Here is a 26,448-nt window from a genome sequence, read left to right as displayed (position 1 = left end):
AAATATAATCAGGAATCAGGAGTGAATTAGTTTACTGTAAATATGCAGAATTTTATTTGTTAAGAAAAATCTCTGACGGGGGAAATTTGTTGATTTAGAAGAGCCATTTTAATTGATTTCCATTTAACTAATCTGATGATTTGAACATCATTTTTCATTCATAAGCTCTTTTAAATTATTTTTTTTTAGTTTGAAAGGCAAGTTACAGAAAAAGAGAGACAGTGAGAGCGAGAGAGAGATCTTCTATCCATTGGTTCTCTTTCCAAATGGCTGCAATGACACTGGTTGGTGCCAGACCAAAGCCAGAAGTCAGGAGCGTCTTCCCATGTAGATGCAGAGCCCAATCACCCAGAACTGTATTCTAATGTTTTCCTAGGAACATCAGGAGCACATCCGGGAAGCTGGATTGGAAGTGGGGCTGCCAGGACTTGAACTGGCATCCACATGGAATGCTCTAGAAGCTGCAGGCAGCTTTACCAGCTATACCACAACATCAGCCCCCATTCCTAAATTTTCACAACATTCAGTTTGGGCCCAGCATAATGACTCAATGGCTAAATCCTCACCTTGCAATCACTGGGTTCCTACAGGCACCAGTTAAGTATCCCAGATGCTTCACTTCCCATCAAGCTCCCTGATGACGGTCTGGGAAAGCAGCAGAGTATGGCCTTTTTTGATGTATGCAAACTTTCATAGCTTGTTGTAAGGGATATGTTTTGGTAATCCAGTACATTTGTGTTCTCTTGGGTTGAGTTTCAGAGTTTCTTTGAGACTAGCTTTACTACTACTTCTTCTTCTTTTTAAAAAATCAAACTGAAGACAGCCTAATCATTATAAAAACTTTGAACTATAAGAAAGAAGGGGAATTTCTCATACGACTAATTTTAAATGTTTTGGAAAGATCTGGCAGAGAACAAAATAAAAAGTGACCTTTGGGAAGGCATAGAAAAGGATGATTCTGAAGAGTAGGAATTCACAGCAACAGGGATTACAAAGAGTTCCAATAAAAGAAAAAAAAATCATTAACAGTGACAAAGTTAATGTGAAGGAAAAAAGGAGAGGTACCCACTACATTTGTCTACTTGGATGTTCCAGTTAACTAAGTAAAAATACCTTTAAATACACTGCTGAATGTGGGAACAAGACAGTTTAGGAGAAGTAAATGGGAGGTGATCATCCTCTCCCTTCTAGACCTTCCCCTTCCAGTTTGAATAGTACTTCCTGAGCAATTCCTGGCTAGACAAAGGGGTGGCTCCATTTTATGTTATGCTTAGCGTCTATGGAGGATTTTAAATGAATGCAAATAAGAGAAAGAATTTTTCTTTCTTTAAGACTGAGCTGTTAGCTTTTGACACATCCCTGATGTCTTGACAAGCTGCTTGGAGAAATTCTATTTTTGAAATTTAAAAGAGTAAGTACTTCTTGAAGAATATCCGGGTGATTACAGTACTCACCATCACGGGGCAGTCTCTCTGTAAGATCCATTAACTCTTTTTCTGTGGTCTTGATCCCCATGTTTTCTAAAAAAGTACCTAATTTATCAACATCAACATTACCTTCTAAGGGAAGAACAGAAAAAAATCTGGTGAAACAGAGTGACTCTAAAATGGATGATGCACCAACATTGCTGTTATTATTTTTCTTGTTTACTAAATATGTATTTTTATTACCATTGAAATAATTTTTAATGTTATTAAGAGTTCATGGCAAACACGTAACTTTCAGTTTTGTCAAGTTAATAGGAGAACAAAAACGATTCAACTCCCTTAAAGCTTGCATTGGGAACATGCCTACAGAGTGAAATATCCTTTCTTTTAATCAATACATAACAATTATATATGTTTATGAAATATAGTGGGAAAACACTCTTAACACAGGATGAAAAGCTGTGGGTGGGACAACAGCGAGCTACGCATGTCCTAAGTCAGGAAAGAACTCAATTCTGACTCAATGCATTTTACTAGTCCCACAAGGAAAACAATACTGCCTTGGCATCACATGGGTTCCATCCAAATAGGTCCCCGTTGCATCTAATTAGACTTAATTGCCAGCAGGTACCAGCAAGAAGAACTCCACAGATGATCAGGTGGGAAGGTGTTTCACCAGGAACTCAGGAGGTGAACCCAGCCATAAAACCTTGTGTTCTGTTGATTTTTTCTTAATCTGAACATGAGCAGAAGCAGAGCAGCAGAGCCCAAATAGTTGAGTGTGGGAACAGGGTGGATTTCATGGCCCAGACCACCCCTCAAACCCCCACCCCCAGTGCCATATTGTTCACCATTTTGACTATTGTGGCAAAGTCTCTAAGAGTTGGGGGAGGGGAGCGGGACAGAGGTAAGTTGCACATGCACAAAGCTCAACACATTGCACTGACCCCACCAGGAAAACACTGACTTGGAATCGCACGAATTCCACCCAAAGTAAGTCCAGGTTGAACCCAGACCTAAATGTCAGCAGGTTCTGGCAAGAAAAGAAAAAATACTCATGCAGCTGGCACCGCTGTCAGGAGGCATAACAATACGAAGCTTTAAGATGTACCACACTGTAGTTGTAATCAAAAGAGAGTGAGACTGTCACAAAAATAGACATGTAGTTGAGTGCAGCAGAATAGAAATCCCAGAAATTAACTCACACATCTACAGCCAACTAATTGTTGACACACGAACCTGATTCAATCTATGGAGAAAGGTTCTCTTCAACCAATGGTGCTGGGAAAATTGAATGTATGTGTGTAAAAGTATGAAACAAGATCCCTATCTTACACCTTGCTCAAAAATGGACTCAAAATGGGTAAAGAATCTAAATGTATGACCTGATGCCGTCAAAGTATCCGATGAAAACAATGGGGAAACGTTGCAAGACATAAGTGCAAGCGAAGATGACAGAAACACAACCAATTAAAGGGAAAAAAGCAAATGGGATAATGTCAAGCTAAGATTTTCTGCACTTCAAAGGAAACCATCAACAAAGTGAAGAAGTCATGAACAGAATGGAAGAAAATATTTGCAAGCTTGCAGCTGAAAAAATGATTAATATCCAGGATCCATGAAAAACTCGTGGAATTCAACAAGAATCACTCCAGTTAACCAATGGACATGAACAGGCATTTTTTTCAAAGATGAAATCCAAATGTTCACAAACACATGAATAAATGCTCAGGATTACTAAGTATCAGGGAAATGCCCATGAAGAACAGTGAATTGTCAACTCAACCCAATTAGAACGCCCATCATCTGAAAGTCAGGAAACAATAAATGCTTTTGAGGTTGTGTGTGGGAGGGAGGTACTGTAATCCACTGCTGGGAAGGTCAACACCAGGGAGATTCCTCAGAGATCTGAAAAAAGAGCTATCATATCTCCTAGCTATCCCACCCTGGGGAATTTACTTAAGTAATGGAATCAGCATAGGAAAGGGTTCTCTATACTCCCATGCTTATAACACCTCAATTCACAATAGCTAAGATATGTAATCAATCCAGGTGCCCATTAACAGATGACTGGATAAAGAAATTTCAGCATATATATATACACTAGGGAATTTCATAAAAAATGAAATTCTGTTTTTTGCAACAAAATGAATGCAACTGAAGATAATTATGCATAGGCAAATAAGACAGTTTCAAAAAATAAATATCATATGTTTTCTCTAATCTCTGATAACTAATACACATTGTACAAACATGTAATCTATATGAGGGAGATTGACATTTTTGATAGTCGATTATTGGTTACAACCTTTGCCTACACCCTTGAGAAATAGAGGGTGTTTTTTCTACTTGCTAACTGTTGTATTCTTTACATAATTGAGTGTGAAGCCTGTGATTGTGAAGTGACCTGAAACTAGTGGGTACCCAGAATCACCATGCCACTAAATCTGCACTGTGAAACACATTAAGTTTGTTCACTCTGTATACATCAAACAAATTTAAAAAATATATATATATATAAAGAGAAGCTAGAGTTAAAGCTGAATGACAATATTCTACAAAACCAGAGCTGGTCTGTCCTCTGTACTGGAAAATTGTCTCTTTTTATTGAAATCCTATGGCAGCTTTCACTGTTTTTTTTTTTTGTTTGTTTGTTTGTTTTTAAAATTTGCTTGTTTGTTTCTCTGGGAATACAGGAGAAATCCAGCAAGTCTAATATTTTCTACTAAATTACAGTACAGGAATCTACTTAGTAAACTGTAGATCTACTGATGGCAAAAAGATAAACAGAGACTCAGTTACATAGGATATATATGTATATCTATATATCTTAGCAATTAAAATAAAAATGTACAAGCCTTTTTTCTCCATTATTCCTACTCACGTTTGAGAGACTTTATTCCCTTCATAAGCCTTTTCTGATACACTTTTCCATCAGCTATTAAAAAAATAGGATATTTTGAAAATAGGGTTAAATATATATTTTTTATTTGTGAGAAATAATTTTAAGATTTTTGCCTCAAATGCGAACTGGTAATTAATAGAGCACAATATTTACTCTCAGTAGCACTTGAGTAAAATGCAAATAATAATACAATGCTATATTCTTCTTCTTTTTTGTTATTCCTGCTCTTTTCCTCCCTTGCTTTCTAGTTTCTTATTCCTTAATTTGGTTTTTAAGTCTTTTTTACACATTTATCCAGTTAGTAACCTGACAGTATGAGTAATCAATTTTAAATATGATAGCAAGTAAATACTGAAAGGTTGATGATTTAAAAATTTAAAAAAATGATCAGAGTTTCCTTTATAGTAACATTAACTTCCAATTGTTTTTATCCATTTTTAATATTGTCTTAAAGTTTTCACCTGAAATCTCAGATAGCAGCCATTAGACTTACCATCAACTGGCAATGTCTTGAGCAAATCCAGGTGTTCATCTGGTGTGAGTTCAATTCCCAAGTTTTCTAAAACAGTTTTAAGTTTATTTGTATCAACTTTTTCTCCTTTGGAAGAAAAAAAGTGTTACTGACACATGGAAACTATATGACATTATAATTATATGAATAAATAAAAAGCTAAGTCTCATAATGTCATCCCCACATATTTTAATAGTGTTTAAAGACAAGTGAGAGTTTTTTCTTTTTTGTATAAAAAAAGAATTGTCTTTCAAGCTTCTTGTCAAGATACCCTACCACTAACAAAAATAAGATTATATCAATAGCCAGTACTTAAGAGTCATCTAGCCTATGGAATTGTACCATAAAATTGAAAATAAAATAGAAGGGAAAAAAAGAGTCATCTCGTCAATTTTTCTCTGGAGAAAAATAACACGTATTATTTACAAAAAGTGGCATGTGATTTTTATTTAAAGCAATCCTAACAAACAACAGTCCTTTAAAAATTGTTATCCTTCTATTTGCTGTGCCTACTGAAGCAGCTACATTTTTGAATGTTTAAGTTAGAAACACTTAAGAGCCTAGAAGTAGGAGAAATGTGTTAGACAGGCTGAGTGGACAGCACATGTCTTTTTCAGAGAGAAAAATACCAGTTATTACTGTTTGAGAATGTAGATAAAATGCTGTCAGACCTTAAAAACTTGACAAAAATTTGGATTCACCTCAAAGGTGGTCAGTCTGTGACCTCTAACTAAAATGTTAGTTAAGATAAGCATACAACTGTTTGAGCTTCCACAAAAATAGAATTTGTTATTCAAATATCACCATTTACTTTGATGACTGAATTGTAATGAATTCATAGTCAAAAGTCAAAGAAAACCTGGTTGCAAATATTTCATTAAGATGTATACAATACTAACACTTCTAAATTTACTTTGTACTTCTGGGGAAATGCCATCCAGAATGTATGAGTTAGTGTGAACTTTGAATATTTTGCTATTGTCTTTCTTACCTGTGAAAGATCTCATGTCATTCATCATCTTTCCCAGATCTACTTTACCGTCAACTGTAAAATCAGGAGCACATTAGATAGGAATATGATAATGAGACTAAATGGCCAAAGTAGAAGAATTTATTACTGATTTACTCAAGAAAATTTAACATCTTGCTATACCCTTTGTGAAAAGTATTTAAATATATTAAAAACCCAATTAAAAGATAATCAGAGTATTCTGTTTAAATATATAGGCATAAATAGGTTCAAAAGGAATGAAAGAAAAAGATGAGGCTGTCATTGTGAAGTAGTGGATTCAACTGTCTCTGGCAACACTGGTGTGAGTTCTAGACCCAGGTGCTCCATCATTGATCCAGCTGTCTACCTATGCACCTGGGAGAATAACAGAAGATGGCCCAAGTCCTTGGACCCCCAGTACCCACATGGGAGACCAGGGTGAAGGTCCTGCCTCCTGGTTTCAGCCTGAAGTATAATCATTTGGAAGATATTTCCCTCTCTCTCTGCCTTTCAAGTAAACAAATGAAATAGTTTTTAAAGGAAAGATTGAGTAGAAAAGTACACACACAAAGCAAGGAGGAAAGGGCGGGGGGAGAGAGAGAGAGAAAGAGGGAATAATTAAGCTAGTTTCTGTAGGGTTCAGTAATAGTAAAATTCTTACCATCAATTTCCAGATTTTGTGTTAGGTCTTTAAGCTCCATTTCACTAAGATTTATGCCCATGTTTTCCAAAACTGTATTCACTTTATTGGAATCAATCTTCGCTCCTTATAAAAATATATATAAGAAAAAGTTAAAGTAAAATATGGGAGGAACTGTATAATTATTTCCTGAGATTTACAGATCATTTTTTCATTTACAGACCAAAACTTAATGAGACTCAGTAGCAGAGTCATGGTTAGATTGTGTGTTAGTCTTCATGGTAAGTGTACCCATCCTGAAAATTGAAAAGTGAAGAGTAGCTTCTCACAGAATTCCAGCAAAGAAACAATAAATCCAAGGTTTCCAAGCAATTTTGTCTCCTTTCACTGAATATATTTTTAAATTAGCTTATAGTTATGGGAAGGGAAAGCTGGTTTTCTGTTAACATTTTCCATAAAAATACTTTATATAACTTAAAGGATAAATCAATTCTAGAGATTTATTTATTTAAATGAAAGTCAGGATTACACGGAGAAAAAGACAGTGAGGGGGATCTTCCACCTGTTGGACCACTACCGAGAAGGCTGCAACAGCCAGGGCTAGGATTGCTCAGAGCTAGAAGGCAGGAGCTTCTTCCAGGTCTCCCACATGGGTACCAGAGACCCAAGCCTTGAGTCATCATTCCCAGTCACATCAGTAGGGAGCTGGATGGGAAGTGGAGCACCCAGAAAACAAACCAGGCCACTATGGGATGCAGGAATTGTTAGGTGTGGCTTTATTTATTATGCTACAACACCAGCTTCTGCCAGCAACTTAATACAAATGTTAACAATAGTACCAGCAGCATGTTTTTGAAGATACAGTGATGGTGGAATTTAATGATGAAAGAATGGGAGTCCAGAAAGGACATGACTCTTTTCTGGCCTACTCCAGTCTTTTGCATGGGTTAATGTGCTTCTATTTCCTTGGAACATTTTTAGCCTTTTTATTTACTTGTTTGTTTATCTATTTGGACTGAACGTCAGAGCAGAATTCTTTGCTGCTGAGTAAAGTAACTGGAGATGAGCTGTTTTTCCTTTTACTGCTGTGCAACCACGGCTGTGATAATTTCTTTCAAGATCAAAATTTAAAATCCCAAGGGAACATTGAGATTCTTTTCACGTTACACCACTAGAAGTAATTTCCTCAAGTACAGGCTAATGTACAAATGAAATGAAAATATTTAATATATGTTAGATAACAAGATATATATTTTCATCCCAAGGAAGTAGTACAAAAGCCAAATATGATCTCAGATCTCTCTGCACTTAACTAAGCTCCTCACTCACCTTTAAGAAGCCTTACGCCATCCAGCAGTCTTTTCTGATAGACCTTCCCATCTACAAGAAAAAGTGTTATTCAGACCATACAAGAGCAAAGTAGACACTGAGAAAAAAGATTCATGTGAACTACCTTATACTTTTTCTAGTTTACTGACAAATGATGAAATTATGTAGAGTATGAAGTTTTAACTGCAGTGACATAGATAACTAAAACTGACACTCTGTTATGTTGAAACATAGCTTCCTTTTCTTTTGCAATATTCCTTTGTTCTCTGGCTATTCCCTTTTCTTTTTCATATTTACTTTTATTTAAGGCTTGTATTTTTCAGTTTAATCAAAACTAATAAAAGACATAAACGAACTTTGGTGACAGTAACCATGATGATGACAGTTGCTACTTTTCAAACTAAGATTAAGTGGCACAAATATTCTTTTAAGATCATAGACTCAATATCCATTATCTGAAGTGCTGGGAACCAGAACTATTTCAGATTTCATATTTTTCAGATTTAGAATATCTGTATTTGCATAATGGTATGTCTCAGGGCATAAGATCCAGGTTTAAACACAAAATTCACTTATGCTTCATTTAAACCTCATAGAAACACCCCAAAAGCAGCTTCATGCAACATTTTTAGTGCACCTGTAACTCATTAGATGAGGTCAGGTTTGAAATTTTCCACTTGTATGGTCATGTTGATGCTCAGAAATAGTTTGGATTTTGGAGTATTTCAGATTTTCAGATTATGGATATTCAACATCTGATGGGCTCATTTAAATTTATGTAACATGAGTCATAGATTATTTTTGGTAAGCAGATGGAGATAATTTTAGAAGCTCACATGGTTCAACAGCATGAATTTCTGAAAGAGTACCTTTTTATTTGAAATACTCACTATCTACGGGAAGGTTATTCACCAGAACTGAGAGCTGCTTTTCAGGGACCACTATCCCCATGCTTGTGAGCGCTGCTTCCACACCACTGACCTCAATTTCTTTTCCTACAAACAGACAGGTTAACTTACAAGATGTCAAATAATTATTTAATTATTCTAGGTAGTAATTCAATCTTTCACTGCTTAATTATTGGCTTCAACTACTCAATGAGGTAGCTATAAAATGGAATGAAATGGAAATACTTGAGCTGAAGAATACAGTAAAGCAAATTAAAAAAAAAAAAACAGCCTTACAGATAGACGAGTGAGGCAGAAGAAAGAATTTCAGAACCTGAGGACACCTCATTGGAGAACACACATTCAGAAATAAGGACAAGGGAACTATCCAAGAATTGAATGACACTATTAAAAGATCAAATATAAGGCCAATAGGAGCTCCTGAAGGCAGAGAAAGAGAAGCAGGGTTGAAGGATGTATTTAATGAAATTATAAAAGAGAAGTTTACAAACATCAGGAATATAAGAGGAAGCTGAATACAGGAAGGGCAGAGAATCCCAAACAGATTCAATCAAAAATAGCCCTTACTTCAATACATCATTTTAAAGTTCCTTTCTGTTGAACACAAAGAAAACCTACTGAGCAGATACAAGAGAAGGATCAGATAACACATGTGGAAACAATCAGACTCATTGCTGACTTCTAAGAGGAGACCCTTTGGGCCATAAAAGAATTTTGTGACATATTCTAGATCCTAAACCAAAACAATACAAAACAAAACTATCAACCCAGAATAATATTTTCAGCAAAGCTTTAATCTATATGTGAAAAGAAATTAAAGGCTTCCAAAGCAAACAGCAGCTGAAAGACGTTGCCACTACCAAATGAGTCCTAAATGTTACTGCAAGATGTGTGGAATATAGAAATAAATTAAGCTAACCAATGATGACAAAGGGGTAGAGCCACCGAATAAAATCACAAAAAACTGAAATAAAAAAATGACAAACCTAATGGAAAAAGCCAGGATCAAAGCGCTACCTGTCAATACTAACTCTGAACATAAATGGCTTAAACCTATCAACCAAAAAACATAGATTAGAGCCCTAAATCAAAAACCAGAACCCATCTATTGGGTATAAAAACCAAATGTATGCACAGCAAATTTCAGATCATCTAAGTATGTGAAACAAAAGTTGAGACACTTAAAGGGAGACACAGGCCCAAAACAATATCAGTGTGGGACCTCAAAACCCAAAAACCTCAATAGACAGATCAATGACACAGAAACTCACCAAGGAAACAACAGAGTTCACCCACCCAGACAACAGAACAAATGGGCCTAATTAATATCTACAGAACCTTACATTATACAGACACTGAAATAATACTCCAGAAAAAAATGAAAATTCTCAAGCCTGGTGTGGCAGCCTAGTGGGTAAAGTTCTCATCTTGCATGTGCTGGGATCCCATGTGAGTGCCAGTTTGTGTCCTGGCTGCTGTTTCCCATCCAGCTCCCTGCCTTTGGCCTGGGAAAGCAATAGAGGACAGCCTGAGGCTTTGGGACGCTGCACCCATGTGAGCAACCTGGAGGAAACTCCTGGCTCCTGGCTTTGGATCAGCTTGGTTCAGCCATTGTGACCACTTGGGAAATAAGTCAACAAATGGGAGCTCTTTCTCTCTGAATCTCCTTTTCTCTGTATATCTGCCTTTCCAATAAAAATGAATCTTTAAAAATATTTTTAAAATGAAATTCTTGGAAGCTAAGCAACAAGCAATTGAATGAACAATGGATAAGACAAAAACTCAAAGAAGAAATAAAAAAATTCCTTGAAATGAATTAAAGCTTCAACATAACATATCAAAACATGTAGGACACTGGTGCTGAGAGGCAAATATATAGCAAGCAGCGTCTGTCTGAAAACGAGAGGCACCAGATGATCGAGCTAATCATACACCTGAAAAAGTTACAATCACAGCAGCAAAATAATCTCAAGATTAACAGAAAAGAAGAAATACTAAAATAATGGAGGAAATAAAATAAATTGACACTAAAAGAACAATATTGGAGAGTTTGTTCTTTGCGTGAATAAACTGAATTAGATACCCCTCTAGCCAAACTAACACACAGACACAGACACAGACACAGACACACACAGACACACACACACACACAGACACACACAGACACACACACACACAGACACAGACACACACAGACACACACAGACACACACAGACACACACACACACAGACACACACACACAGACACACACAGACACACACAGACACACACAGACACACACAGATACACAGACACACACAGACACACACAGACACACACACACACAGACACACACAGACACACACAGACACACACAGACACACACACACAGACACACAGACACACACACACACACAGACACACACAGACACAGACACACACACAGACACACACAGACACACACACACACAAAGAGGAAGAGGACACAAATGAATAGAATCAGAGATGGAAAAGGAAACATAATAATGGACATCTTGGGCATACGTATAATAATCATGAACTTTTATAAGCAACTAGATGCCAATAAATCCGAATACCTTAAAGAAATGGATAGACTCCTGGACACATGTAAAATACAGGGGACAATGGGGAGAAGAGGGAGGAAGAAAACGAAGGGAAGGGGGTAAGCCTTATACTTACAAAACTGTAAAATCGAAAATAAGAAATAACACAGAGTGGGCACTTGGGCTAATGGTACAGATGCTGTTTGAGTCACCATGGACCCATATTGGAGTATGGGTGTCTTCCACAGGTGATTACTCTAGCTTAATAATTATGCAGACCCGTGGATGTAGCATTTACTGCTCAAATAAATATGTCCTTGAAACCATGTGGATGATCTGAATGGAGTTCTTGTTCCTGTCTTTGACATGGCCCAGATATATACACGGTAATTTCTTTCTCACCTGTAACAGATTCCACTTTATCCATCAGGTTTTTCAGATCAACTGTTTCATCAGCTGTAAGATAATATTTAATCAGCTGGAGAAAACTATAACAGTCTCAGAAGAGAGTACAGAAATTAATTTCTTATCAATACTTATTGTTAACTAGATATCAATGAAAATAAACGAGTCAGGCAGTCATACAAGTGAGACTGTTAGATGGGCCACCAGACCCTCCTTCATGTTGCAGCCTGCTCTCTGCCGAGGCACCAAGTCTTCCCACTTCAGTGTTTAACTTGTGCTAAAGCAGTCTAATAAACGAAAGTTTAGACAAACCAGAAAAGCCAAAAGTCACACTATGCAGTAAGCAGAAAGGTCAGTAAGTAACTCCCAGTTGTGAAACGCGCCAATCAAGTGCAGCATGGCCATATCCCCAGTCCATGCCCCTAGCAATTCAGGCATACGGGTCTTGAACCAGCAATTCTTTTGAACTTTAAAACAAATCATATAGAAGTTAGTTTTTAATAAGGGTTCATCAAAGTCATTTTAAAGTCCAAATCACACTATTTGAATGGTATATCAAGTCATTATAAATGTAGAATTTTTGTGCTTCAATTATTAAGTAGCCTAATTCTGGAAGTCTTTTTTTTAGTGGTTTTGTGTATGATTTAAAGAATCCTTCAATATTACTCTCATACACTTTTAAGAACTTTATTACTTGTAGATATCATCATCTTACACTGACATATATTGATGCAGTGTTAAACAGGGAAAAATGTTTCGTAGAAACTGATTACTTAAGTGGTTAGTTCAATAATTATCTGACTCAAGCAGTGAGTAAGAACTCAAAGTTCAATTATTTTACCACATTATTTGTGTCTACCTAAAAGAGAATAAAGATTCAAGTTTTCAGATGCACACAAATATTAACCCTTTTACTTCTACTCCTCTCATTGCCAGGCCCCAGCATTCTTAGCAATTTTTATCTATCCTTCCAGACTTACCTTATGTTTATAAAAGCATACTATACAGCTTTAAAAAATAACACTATGCACTGTTCTGTAACTTGTCCTTTACATAAAGTGACATAGAAGAGTAAAGAAAGCATTGTCATAGTCATGAGCAGAGGAATGAGCAACAGCTGAGCAAATGAAGTTCTTCCCCCTGGGTTAATGTCAGTGGTAATACATCAGTGAGAAAGCAAGGTCACTTGTCCTATCTTTTGTAAAACTAGGCAATATTTTTCTCCCTAGCAGTTGCCCCCTATTGCAACAGGTATAGAGAACAATTACAGGTTTTAAAGAAACAAAAATGAACAGCCTACTTTATTTTATGCCAAAAGCTGCCCAAATGTCTTTTTGCCAATGAATGAATTAAAATTTTAAATCAGCCATTCTTAATCCTGTAAGTTCAATACCTAATAATATTTTCTGTAATGCTCACCATCGTTTAGAAGATCCTTTATCTCTTCAAGTTCTTCTTCTGTAAAGTTCACATCCATGAGTTCTAAAATAGTCTCCAGATTATTTACATAAACCTTTCCTCCTTGTGAACATACAAAATGATTGAATTATTATAAAATATTAAAAATATATTCAGTCATATATTATCTCCAACTGACTGGAATTAACTATGAAACAAATATATATTGAGGAAAGAGAATGACTTCAAAATCTAGTATTAATTACTAATGTTTTTGAGGAAAAAAAGCAAAATTAATGTATTTTCCAACTCTCTAGAAGGTTGAAAGTAGCATTAGCATTTGTTTCTTTGTATTTTAAACCTATCTCCCCGTGAAAGGCTGGGGAGGGGTAAAGTTAAGTAACTGTTGCTGGGGATAATGGATCACCTGTGCAAAGAAGGTGGAGATTGTTTATTTGTGCCCTAACCTGTATTCTCAGATTGCTTCCCAGCTCAAATTCTGTAAGAAATGCCAAATCTTTTCTCTCCCTTCCTCCTCCGTATGTTTTTATGTTTTCTATTTGTCTGTATGTCTTTTATTTCTGTTCATATAATTTTTTCAGATGAACTTTGAAAAACACAAACCAGTGGAGAACATCCTTAGAAGATAAACAGGATTTCTAGGAAAAACACAGATGTGCTACAAGAAGTAAAATACTATATTTGAAACCTGAGATCATCTCATTGGTCTTTTCACTGTGCTTCTTACTCACTTTTGTTATTCTTTACTTCTTTCAGCAACCTGTTTCGAAATATCTTTCCATTAGCTGTAAGCAAAGTCAGAACTCAGGTCTCTGGGAAACTGATACAAATTCACCATAACATAAAAAAGTACATTATCACAGAAAGGCATATTTTGATGATTTACTCTTGTTTTATAGCCACAAGATGTTGATATTCTAAAATGGGAATTTCTATAGGGATGAACCTATCAATTATTTTATTTTATTTTATTTATTTGAAAGGTAGAGTGACAGGGAGAGAGAGAGAGAGGGAGGGAAAGAGAGAAAGATTTTCTTTGCTGGCTCACTCCTCAAATGACTGAAATGGCCAGTTTAGGGCCAGGCCAAAGCCAGGAGCCTGGAACTGTATTCAGGTCTTCTATGGGTGGCAGGGTCCCAGGAACTTGAGCCCTCTCTCACTCCTTCCCAGGCACCTTCCCAGGGAGCTGCATCCCAGTGGAGCAGTGCTTCAGTACAGCATGCGGGTGTCACAGGCGGCTGCCTCACAGGCTTTACCATGCCGCAAAACTACTGTTTTTGTCATATTGTCACTCGGTTTTCTTTCTAAATTCTTTCTCTGTACATTCTGAGTATTATTAATTACTTGCACAACTACATGGCAGCACAGTAATACCCAACAAACTGTATTTGAAGAGGTAATGAAGGAACTCATTTTAATCCTAGAAATGTTTACTAACTTACGACATTGCTAAGATGAAATGAAAAGACAGAGAACTGCTCATGCACTCTCATGATATCGAATTCCCTGGAAGGCGTGTGAGGCTTACCATCCATGGGCAGTGATGTCCGCAGTTGCTTTTGCTCCTTATCTGTAAGCTTGATCCCCATGTTTTTTAGAAAATTTTGTATGTCACCAGAATCTATCTTTTCTCCTTTAAAAAGAGAATAATGAGTAAAATATTAAGTAGTTATTTACTTCAAATTATCTAAAGTATGCTTGTGTGGCTATAGTCTTTAATACAAGAATGTCGAAGAAAAATGACATGAAGTTTATCAATAAAATCATCAAATAATAACTTGAAAATAGAATTTATACCTTAATATTTATAAATAAAATATATTCTTAATACTAACACCAGAAGTACAGAAGAAAATCTGGTCAAACATTCAGAGACAAGAATACTTAGTACAACAAAATATACTTAAAAATATCTATTTTCCTGTATGTGGTGAAATTATGCAATTATCTATATATAGATTTATTATTTTATTTTAATTACTCAACATAGTTTTACCATTTTTGTTTAGTTTTTCAGTCTGTAAATAACAGTGAAATAATTTTTTTTTGAAAAAAGGTATTAAAGAATTTGTTTAGTTATCAAGAAATAGTCCTTTTGTTTTACAGATAAAACCCAGAAAATGTTAGATTAATCTGTTGTTCATTACATGTAAATGTTTAATCAAAATCAATTTTAAAAATTTATTAGTAGTAGTTTAGAAAAATACAATTCTAAATTTTAGTGTAAACCATGATTTGTTGCAAATCATTTGTAACAAATTCTTACCAGTAAAAGCTTTCACTTCATTCTGCAAAGTTTTTAGAGCCACTTTATTATCATCTGTAACAAAAACAGGATGTGAAGTTTATTTGCTGAGAACATTTAAAATAGTCATTGCATGAATATTAACTCAGAATATGCTAATATGAAGTAGAGGAAAAGAAATGGCAAGTTTTGAAAATAAAGTTATTTCAAAAATCTGAATTTGACTTTCTATCCCATAACGTAGCAATTCTTGTACTTGATAATGAGAAGGAATTAAAAAGTGGGTATTTCCTGAGAGCCAGCCTTTTTATTCCCACAATTGGAAGGTTCTTCTACTGTCAATGCCCCCTGTGTCTGGATTATTCCATTCTCATATTCTTTGCCAATGTCACTGTTTCATCCACCTTGCCATCTTCATAAAAAGTTCCCTTAACATAAAATACAATGGTATCTTGCACACTTACCACTGACTGGCAGGTGTTTTGTCAGATCTTCAAGTTCCTGTTGAGTGAGCTTCACCCCCATGTTGTCTAGAACTGTTTCCAGGTTTTTGATGTGAATGTTCCCTAATCAGAAAGACAGAGGCCTGTGAGGGAAATTTAGTGGCTAAAAAAGTGACTACATATATATTTTAGAGACACCCAAAATGTAAGAATATTTGCAAAGAGGTCCTTACTTCCTTAGTAGGAGTGGCACTCACACACCTGCTTGAGCAGCATAGTTATCTGATGGATTTTCAGATCTGATGTAATAGACTCATTCTGGCATATTTAATATTTAGGAACATTTTGTTTTCAACATTTTCCTAAGGAACGCTGGGAGTTTTGCCTAATTAATATGTAGTATTACTTTCCAAGCTTCCAGATGCCTTTTTGATATGTATCTGACAACTTCAGGTACTATTTGTAAAGGTATTTAAGCCTTCACAATTATCACATTACCACATTATCAACAAACTCCTACTCAGCCTTATATTCCACATTCCTCTCTGATTTGGCACTGTTAAGGTCCTTCTAAGGACACGCTTTCCTGGTTATTGTTCATTCAGGTAGAGTGTAATTTCTTCCTCTCAGCAGGGCCAGCATTTCCCAGTTGGTTGAGTCTTGAGTCTACTTATAGGTGTAGTATCCAGGAAGGGAAATACTGTCTTTCAAGGCATTTTCCTCTTTGAGAGTTCTGCATATTTTTGGGAAAGGAATTACAATCCATCCTCTAGTTACTAGAAGTGGCTCACTTTCATGAACATTGAAATTCACGAGATGCAATTATGTGAATTTTTAACAAAGATTTAGCTTACTTTTATTGTCATAACCAAGAGAATTATCTTGGAGAATAAAGATGTAGTTTTCTACCAAGACATACACTAAAATTTTGCTTTTAAGGCTCCGATTTATTATAAAGTTCAGTCTGGATGAACACTCATTATAAGAATAACATAAAAGGATTAATATGGCAGTTAAAGTTAATGGCAAAATATAATTATTGTGCCAATAAGAATACTAGATTTATAATAAGCATGTATTCTGCCCGCAATGATGGACAGATGACTGAGTATGACGAACTATGTTAGTAATGATATAGAGGAACTAGGTGGCGGGGAAGGGATTTGGGGAAGGGATAAGGGAATATGGAACTGTATCATAAAATGATAGCAATAATAATAAAAATTTTTTTTAAAAAGTATGTATTCACCTGTAATGGCTTTCACTGCTTCCATCACATCATGCAATTCATAATATTCATTTTCTGCAAGCAAACATTCAATGAAGACATTAGTGGTATAAGCTTAGAAAAAATTTAAATTTTAATACAATGTTTCAAAGTCCAGCTGAATATGATTCACTTTGTAATTTTGATTGACACTCTTTGAGAAGTTTAGATTTTTAAGGATACATGCCAAATTAATAAGAATGTCTATTAGAAACCATGACCAGAGAAACTGTACTCAACTGAGGCTACCGGGGTCTTTCTGCTTCACAATCACAAGTGAGGTTTCCCTTAAGGAGGGTTAGGTATTCTTGTATGGCCACAAGAATAACGTAGCCACATGTGAGATGAATAAGCTGCTAATTAATAAGAGTTAACACTAAGAAGACATAGGAAAAATTATTTCTTTTTTCTTAATATGGACAAGATGAGCTAAGAAAGTGATTTTCAAGTTACAGTACTTGGACCAACTGCTTTGGCACCACTTGAAAACTTATTTAGAAGTACAAATTCCACTATTCATATCTATTGTGTTGGTAATTCTGGGGATTGGGACAGGCACTGTGGCGTTAAACTTCCCTGCAATAGCAACATCCCTAATAAACACTGGATAGAATCCTGACTGTTCTACTTCTGATCCATTTCTCTGTTAATATGCCTGGGAAAGCAGCAGAAGATGCCCAAGTGCTCAGGTACCTGCCACCCATTTAGTAGACCTGGATGTGGTCCAGACAATTGGATCACTATTTAATGTTAGGCTGGTCAGAGCAGACTTGATTCTACCACTCTTCCAAAGTTAAGTTGACACTCCCACCAGGAATGTCTGGAATGCTGAATCACCCTAACCTTGTCTTACTGTGCAAACTGAGGAGCGGCCGCCTTCTCCCATTCCCCGTGCCTACGATGTGAGAAAGACCAGTGCTGTACACCCTGCGTGACCATTTCTCTCATGTGGTCACCCCACCATGTGGAAGTGGTCCTGGGCCATCTGTCAGATTCTCTTCCCGACTCATGAAACCCTTTCCCTGAACTAAACCTCTCTCTCTCTCTTCTCTAACCCTAACATTTAACTAACTTGGTGCTAGCTGGTTTACCACAAAGGGCAGGAGCCTACAGCAGATTGAAATAGGGGAAAAAAATAATAGGTAAGCACATTTTCTCCTGTTTTGCTTACTTTTTAATTTAGTATTAATTACTTACTTGTGATTCTGGTAGCCTCTAATTATTCTTAAATTCATAGGAAAATATGATGTTGATTTTAGATTAACTATCTAATTTTCATATTGGGCTATCTTCCAGGCTTTCTAATGCAGATTTAAGACATAGATTTTAAAAACAATGTCATACAGAAAATAAGGGTAAAAGGGCTTAAACATATCTTAAGTGCTTACCATCAGCATGTAGATTTTCTGACAGTTCTGCAAATTCCTCTTCTGTGAGCTTGATTCCCAAGTTTTCCAAACTAGAACGGGGGTTATTTTTCTTAATTTTCCCTTCTGAAGAAATAGACAGTAAGTAATACTGTACAAGTAGCCATATAATTGCAGAATAAGAAAGTAATATATTTACTATTAACTTTAAATACCATTCATTTTAAAAATAAAATTGATGAGAGATGAAATATGCCTTTATATAATCAAATTTCAACAAGACTAAAACTCCAATTATAGTTTTCCATTTGAATGCGCAAACAGAAAGTCAATATGAGTTAGAGTTAGAATGTGTTTCTCTTAAACAAGTCTTGCTAATGAGTCTACATAAGTAAACATTAAAGGAGCTTGAATAAGTAGAACTGTAGATTCCAACTTAATTCCTTATCAGTGCTCACTAATAACAGTCACATATTTTTCTTTTGTTGATCATGATTTTTCATTCTTCATGCAAAGTGTGGGGTGGGTATTTAGCATGGTGATTATAAGACATGCATCCATTTGGGAATGCCTGGATTTAAACACTGATTTTTTCTCCAAATTCTGGCTTCCTGTTAATACACAGTCTTGGGGACAGAGGTGAAGAAACAAATTGTTGGATTCCTGCCATTCAAAGTGGAAGACCGAGAGTGAGCTCATGGCTCCTGATTTCAACCTGACAGAATCCAGACACCATAGGCATTTGAAGAATGAATCAGGAGAAGTGAATTCTCTTCTTTTTGCTCCCTGTCCACTTTCCCCTTGGTGTCTCTCTGCTTTTCAAATATAAATAAACAATTAACATTTTAAAGAGTAAATGATAATAGCAGATAAAATTCAGTTATGTTAAATGAATCATAAAAGGCCAACCTTCAATATTGAATGAATATAATCTGGAGAAGTTGGATAATATGCTTTATAATTTGTTTCTTACTTACCATTCAGAGACTTTACACTCTGCAGCAACCTATTAAGATACAACTGTCCAGCATCTATAAGAAAAATCAAAATTCACATAATGACAAAATTACTATGAAGCTCAAAAATTAGTTTGAACTGGTAATTAAAAACTCAGAACATTTAAAATATTCTTCCCAATAATAAAAATATTCTTAGTTATATAGAAGCAATTAACAAATAGAACTGCATCTAAGAAAACAACTTCATTTAAAATAGCATCTAAAAGAAAAAAGTGCTTAAAAATAAGTTTAACAAAACATGAAAACTTACACTAAAAATTAAAATTTGCAAAATACTATAGTGAGAAATTAAAAAGACCTAAATAAACAACACATTCTATGTTTATGTATCAGAGTCCAGAAATCAACTCAGAGACTCACATTTTTTTGACAAATGTGTTTAACATCATTTAGTATTTTCACTGAATAGTGTTGAAATCCACATGTTAAAAGAAGATATATTGTGCTATTTTGCAGCAATGAAAAGGCAAAAAATGAAACTAAGAAAATATTCTTTGTACCATATCAAACCACATTAAAAATTGACTCAAAATTCAAAAACAAAATACCCCAAATATAAGATGGCTGAGTAGAGAGGCCTTATATTCACCTGTGCCACAGAAAAGAATAAGAACAACAAATGCATGTCTGTTTCCAGGAAAATGGGGGAAAAGGTGTCAGAAGCTTAAATGACACAGATTCTGAAAGCTGGAAAGAGAAAGCAACAAAACATACGGCAGCTCCTACTCCACACTTCTCCAATGGGGCTACTCTATCTTCAAAAGAAAAAGCAGTGGAAAACTTCATGATGTCTTGACATCTCTGTGGATGGGTAGCCTGAACTACAGCAGAATTCCAGTCCCAACAGTTTTAAATCCAGAAGAGAAAGCAGATTTGGTTTTCGTTACTCTTTTGCTCTGGAAGAGGAATCCCACATTGTCTCCCTTCATCTTCAAAGTCCCAGACGAGGCTTCTAGGGAAGTTCAGCCTTGCTCCTGGGACTTGGTGCAATCAGTAGCCAATGCACAAGCCCAAAGGACCAGACCCAAGGAAGTTCTCTTCAGCATCCCTTAGTACACGGTGCTGGGTTGCCTGGGCATAAGACCCAGCACCATGAAATGAAGAACGGAAATCATCTGATCATTTCAATAAATACCGAAGAGAGATAATATTCAACATTCTACTTCTCTGAGTCCTTGATGCAGGATTAGTCATTTGAAATCTTTGTTTTTAATATATACATTTATTACTGCAAATCTCTTAATGCTGCATTTGCTATATTACACAGGTTTCAATTCTGTTGTATTTTCACTTTTATTATTTCAATAATTAAAAGAAATATCCTTTCTAATTTACTCAATGATCCATTTGATCATTCAGGAGTACGCTGTTCAATTTGTAAATTAACGATTGTTATTGTTGATTTTTAGTTTTATTCCTTTGGGATATGAGAAGATAGATGGCAGTATACTGTTCTTCCTCAATGCTATTTTTTTTTAGTCTGTTTCATACTGTGTGAGTATACCTGCTCCAGCTCATTGTTTTTACTTGCATGGGGCATCTTGTATCAACCCTCTGCTTTCAGCCTATGTGTATCTTCACCTGTTAAGTGAATTTCCTGGAGATAGTGTGCAGCTGCATCTTATTTTTCATGTTCATTCACCCAATATATATCTTTTGACTAGGGAATTTAGGACATTTCAGCTAATTCCTTCATTTTGTGGATTACTTGATGATTGACATATTGTCTATTTCTTTCTGCCTTTCTTATTGTTTCTCATGTTTTAATAGATTTCAGTCATAACAAGGATCAGTATCTTCTCTTTCTTTTATATCTATGCTCTGTTAGTGAATTTTTTTTTACCATAACATGTTTGTATCACAATTGCTATAATCTTTTGATCTCTAATGTAGAGATCTCTAATTAGGTAAAAACCATATGATCATCTAATTAGGTACAGAGAAAGCATTCAATAAAATTACAAAAAAACTTCATATTAAATATCCCATGCAGGATAGGCAGGGAAGAATCCCTCTACAACATAATCAAAGCAATTTATGAAAAACCCAATGTTAGTATCATACTGAATGCGAAAACACTGGAATCTTTTCTATTAATTCTTGAACTAGACAAGTATGTCCACTTAAACCACTGCTATTCAACACAATATTGGAAATTCTCACTAGAGCTGATAGACAGGAGAAAGAAATGAAAAGAATTCACATTAGAAATGAGGAATTAGAATTATCACTGTTTGCAGATGACATTATTCTATACATAGGAGAACCAAAGGATTCAACCAAGAGATTATTGGAACTCATAGGAGAGTTTTGCAGGGTAGCAGGATTTAAAATTAGTTAATATAAATCTGTGGTCCTAGCATATACAAATAACTGCATGGCTGAGAAAGACCTTGCAAATATAATCCACTTTAAAATGGCAGAGAACAATCTTAAACACTTTGGAATAAATCTAACAAAGAGGTAGGACATCTCTGTGATGAAAATTACAAATTATTAAATGAAAGAATAGACATCATTAAAAGGTGGAGAAATTTATCATGTTCATGGATCAGCAGAATCAGCACCATTAAAATGTCCATGTTACTGAAAATCATATACAGATTCAATGTGATCCAAATAAAAAAACTAACAGCATTCTTCTCAGAACTAGAAGATGATAGGAAAATTTATCTGGGAACTCAAGAGACCACAAGTAGCCAAAACTATCACGAAGAATAAAAATAAAGTTTGGGAGAAATCACAATTCCAGACCTGAAGACATAGTATGGTATAGTAGTAATCAAAACAGCCTGGTATTAGTACAGAAACAGAGAAGATCAGAGGAATGGATTAGAACCCCAGATAGGAGCCCACACATATACAGCCATCTAATCTTGGACAAGGAAACAGAAAATAATCCAGGGAAAGAGCCTGGTCTCTTTAACAAATGCCGTGAGGACAACTGGATAGCAACCTACAGAAGTAAGAAGCAAGACTCACACTTGCCACCTGATACAAAAATCAGCTCTACATGGATCAAGGATCTAAATCTTCCTCTAGAATCCAGCAAATTATTAGAGGAAAACATGGGAAGCACGCTACAAGATATAGGCACTGGTCAATGGAGGAGACTTTTAGAAAAGTCACCAGAAGCACAGCAGGAAAGCCAAATGAACAAATGGGACTACACCAAGTTAAGGGAGCTTCTATACAACAAAGGCAATGAGAAACAGAGTGAAGAAGCAACAGATAGAATGTGAGAATACTTTTGCACACTACACAGGCGATAGGGAACTACTATCCAGGAACAACAAAGAGCTTCAGAAACTCATCAACAGCAAAACAAACAGTAAAAGATGATCAAACAATGAAAGAAGGAAGTACTGACACAAAATATGGCATAGATAAACATTTAAAACACTGAGGTACGTCAAAGAGATACTAAAAAAGAGCAAAATATGATTTTATTTATAGGAACAATTCAAAGTAGGCAAATAGATGGAGACAGAAAGTATTAATTGGCTGATCAGGGCTCAATGAGATGGAGGGATTGAGGGCTGACTGCCAAAAGATACTATGTTTCTTTTAGTACATGTGTTGCCAAAGTAAGCACAGATACTGTGTTTCTTACTGGATTGGCAAAGGTATTCTAAAATTAATGTGGTGATGGATATACAATTCTGTCAACATAACAAAATCCACTGAATTATAAACTTCAATTGAGTTAATTTTATGAAATATGAATTATATTCCAATAAGGGTATTAAAATATTTAAACTTACAATCCTTCACATTAAGACGAAGCATAAGCAACATGATAAATGTATCCTTTCCTTTAAACTTACTATACTGAAGAACAGTTTCTTTGTTAAAAAAATTCTGATGTCTATTATTTTCAATTTCTTCTATTATTTTCTTTTCTTTCTTTTCCTCTTTTGGATAATATTATCCAACTAATATTCTAAGGGGTAATGGTAAAATATTAACCTAGATGGTTAACTTAAACCTAAAGGGTTACTTTGGTAAAAAAAAAAAAACTCTACATTATATTGGTTATTTTTTATTTATAGCATATATTTCATTTAAAAAATTACTTATTATGGTTTAGAAGAAACTAAGATTTTCACATTGAACCACAGACATTCAGACTCTCCAGTAACACCCCCAGACACTAGTATGGCTCACCATCAACTGGCAATGTTTCCAGAAGTTTCTCTAGCTCTTTTTCTGTGAGCTCAATATTGAGGTTTCCCAGAAAACTTTTTATGTCACCAGAATCAATCTTCTCACCTTAGAAAATAAGAGATTAGGCACACATTATTATTTCATATAAAAGTAATTATGTCTAAAAAATTATGATAAATGACACCATCTTAGTTTTCGGATTGAAGTAAAAATAAAAATCAATGAATCAATGAATATGTTAGGTCAAAATGATTTGATAATATGTTTTTCCTAATCCTATTGAAAAATAATTTCCAGAGTAAAAATCTGATGAGCCAGTTGAAAATTAGGCATCTACATAATTTTTCTTCAAAAAGCATTTTTAACTTTGAAATAAAAATGATATGAGACTGCAATAAATATATTACCTTAGTCATTTTAACCTTCACCCTGATTTTCTGTTTTTATATATTATAATTTTAAAATACTATCAATGTTAATTATATTATTGGCATAAAACCAATATTGTAGGATTTGAAAGCAGGAAATTGTCTTGTAATTTCATTCCAAAAATGTACATCATTTTATGTTATTATATATGTAATATTAGAGGTGAATAGTTGATTTGTTAATACGGAAAAATAACCTGAATGTAAATTCAAGGAACTATAAGAGAAAAATAAAAATTAATGTAGATAGTTAGAATCCTAATTTTATAATTAATTTTTACTTACCCGTAAAATCTTTGATTTTTTCCATCAGCGTTTCTACAGGAATTTTCTTATCAACTAAAGGAGAAGATTAGAATCATATTGAAGTGTAAGAAAGACTCTCAAATTTCTTAGAAAATCACAGGAATGGCTAACAGCTATATATTCCACCTGCTAGGCATCATCATAATTACTGTACTTAACAGACATTTGTTGAACACACTTTCCAGGCGTTAAGTTGTGGATATTTTCGGTGCCCTCTAAGGGTCCACATATTAAAGACTTTATTTTCTAATTCTTCTTAGAGGATTAAGGATGGAAATTAATACAATTTCGATGTTTGAATGTAGAGTCTGAGGAAGTGATTAGGTTGTTAAAATTGGAGCCTCAAATACTGCAGTTAAGGTGTCTTTAAAATGAGCATGCTCCTGTTTCCTGGCTTGTATTCTGCCATCACACACCCTCATCACACACCGGATGAAGCCACTTGATATGAACTGTGAACCTCCAAACTGTGAGCTGAATCAAAACCCTTACTTACATAGTTTTTGAGTAGTTTTACGGTGAGAAGAGCTGATTCATAGAACAGGTTATTAACTTTACTCAGTCTTTCCTTTTTTAAGGTATATGAAAAAGAAGAAAATTCTAGAGTAACAGCAGTGAGTTGACTGACTACACATGCCTCCGACTTGTCACTCATTCTACACCCATAGCACCCAAACAATGACTACACAAGTACACCGAGGGAGAGAGTTGGTGCCGAGCAGGGGACTGGTGGAAACACTGTGGACACAGAACAGCAGGCTGGCTGTGAGGAATGGGGGGAGAACCCCTGCCTCTGCCACCTCCCCTGCTCAAACAGAAACTGCTCGCTTAGGGCAAAAAGTAAGGTCCTATTAACACTGTGGATACCCTCACTTTAAAAAAAATATTTACTTATTTATCTGAAAGGCAGGATCAGAGACAGAGAGTCATCAATTGATGACTGGATAAATAAATGTTAGTATATACCCACTATGGAACACTACCCAGCCATTACCAAGAATGAAATATTGTCTTTTGCAAACAAATGGATACAATCAAAAACCATTATGCTTATGAAATGAACCAGTGCTCAAAAGACAAATACTAAGTTTTCCTTGATCTTTGAGAACTAACACACAGAATAGAAGAAAAAAAGTACTCCTATATAGGTGAGATTGACACTCTGAGATTTGATTATGCTTTACAGTTTTTGTTTGTACTCCTAAGGAATTGTAGGTTGCTTTTTTTTTTTAACTTTCTACTTGCTATGTGTTGATTTTTTATTTTAATATTTTAAAAATATCAACATTTTTTTGCCTGACACAACAGCCTAGTGGCTAAATTCCTCTCTTTGCATGTGCCAGACCCCATGTGGATCTTGTGGAGGCTGGCGCTGTGATCTCTTGGGCTTAAATTACTGCCTGGATTGCTAGTATTCCATATGGGAGCAGGTACAAGACCTGACTTCTTCACTTCTGATCTAGCTCCCTGATCATGCATCTGGGAAAAACAGCACAGGAAAGCTCTGGTTAGGACCCAGCATCCACGTGGGAGAGCCAGATGAATCTTCAGGCTTTGGCCTGGCCATTACAGCCATCTGGGGAGTGAACCAGCAGACAGAATCTCTCCTCTCTCTTAATCTGTATTTTAAAAAAAGATTTATTTTATTTTTATTGGAAAGGTAGATATACAGAGAGGAGGTGAGACAGAGAGGAAGATCTTCTGTCTGATGGTTCATTCCCCAAGCAGCCACAATTGCTGGGGCTGGGCAAGTCTGAAGCCAGGAGCCCAGAGATTCTTCTGGGTCTCCCATGTGGGTGCAGGGTTTGAATGCCTCGGACCATTCTCAACTGCCTTCTCAGGTCACAAGGAGGCAGTTGGATGGGAAGCGGGGACACCAGGACTAGAACTAGCACCCATATCGGATCCTGACTTGTGCAAGGTGAGGACTTCAGCCGTTAGGCTATTGTGCCAGGCTCTTACTCTGCTCTCCTCATGGCAAGACCACAACTGCTTCCACAGACTCCAAGGCTCCTTAACCTGAGGTCTCTGTAGCAAGCAGTGGTGCTGTGGGTTGAATGTATGCTTCCTCCAGAACTCATGTTTATTTTAATTACCGTTGTGATAGCTTGAGGAAGTGATTAGGC

General features: G+C 35.6%; 1 protein-coding gene across 1 annotated transcript in view; it reads right to left on the bottom strand.

Moving 5' to 3' along the window:
• EFCAB13 (EF-hand calcium binding domain 13) overlaps positions 1 to 26,448 on the bottom strand; it is a 191,792-nt gene that overhangs the window by 60,638 nt on the left and 104,706 nt on the right. The window contains exons 55-70 of the mRNA XM_040989343.1: positions 24,302 to 24,355; positions 23,589 to 23,693; positions 19,380 to 19,433; positions 18,424 to 18,528; positions 17,018 to 17,071; positions 15,790 to 15,891; positions 15,347 to 15,400; positions 14,609 to 14,713; positions 13,081 to 13,182; positions 11,659 to 11,712; positions 8,694 to 8,798; positions 7,804 to 7,854; positions 6,496 to 6,600; positions 4,826 to 4,930; positions 4,312 to 4,365; positions 1,455 to 1,559 (exon numbers count right to left, since the gene is read on the bottom strand). Coding sequence (XP_040845277.1) covers positions 1,455 to 1,559; positions 4,312 to 4,365; positions 4,826 to 4,930; positions 6,496 to 6,600; positions 7,804 to 7,854; positions 8,694 to 8,798; positions 11,659 to 11,712; positions 13,081 to 13,182; positions 14,609 to 14,713; positions 15,347 to 15,400; positions 15,790 to 15,891; positions 17,018 to 17,071; positions 18,424 to 18,528; positions 19,380 to 19,433; positions 23,589 to 23,693; positions 24,302 to 24,355 — 1,314 coding nt within the window. The remainder of the gene's footprint in view (positions 1 to 1,454; positions 1,560 to 4,311; positions 4,366 to 4,825; positions 4,931 to 6,495; positions 6,601 to 7,803; positions 7,855 to 8,693; positions 8,799 to 11,658; positions 11,713 to 13,080; positions 13,183 to 14,608; positions 14,714 to 15,346; positions 15,401 to 15,789; positions 15,892 to 17,017; positions 17,072 to 18,423; positions 18,529 to 19,379; positions 19,434 to 23,588; positions 23,694 to 24,301; positions 24,356 to 26,448) is intronic.

This window comes from Ochotona curzoniae, unplaced genomic scaffold (genome assembly GCF_017591425.1).
Source record: "Ochotona curzoniae isolate NIBS_2020 unplaced genomic scaffold, NIBS_Ocur_1.0 contig_523, whole genome shotgun sequence".
Taxonomy (NCBI): Eukaryota; Metazoa; Chordata; class Mammalia; order Lagomorpha; family Ochotonidae; genus Ochotona; species Ochotona curzoniae.
Note: the sequence above shows the minus strand (reverse complement) of the source record. Positions and strands in the feature narration are given on the sequence as shown.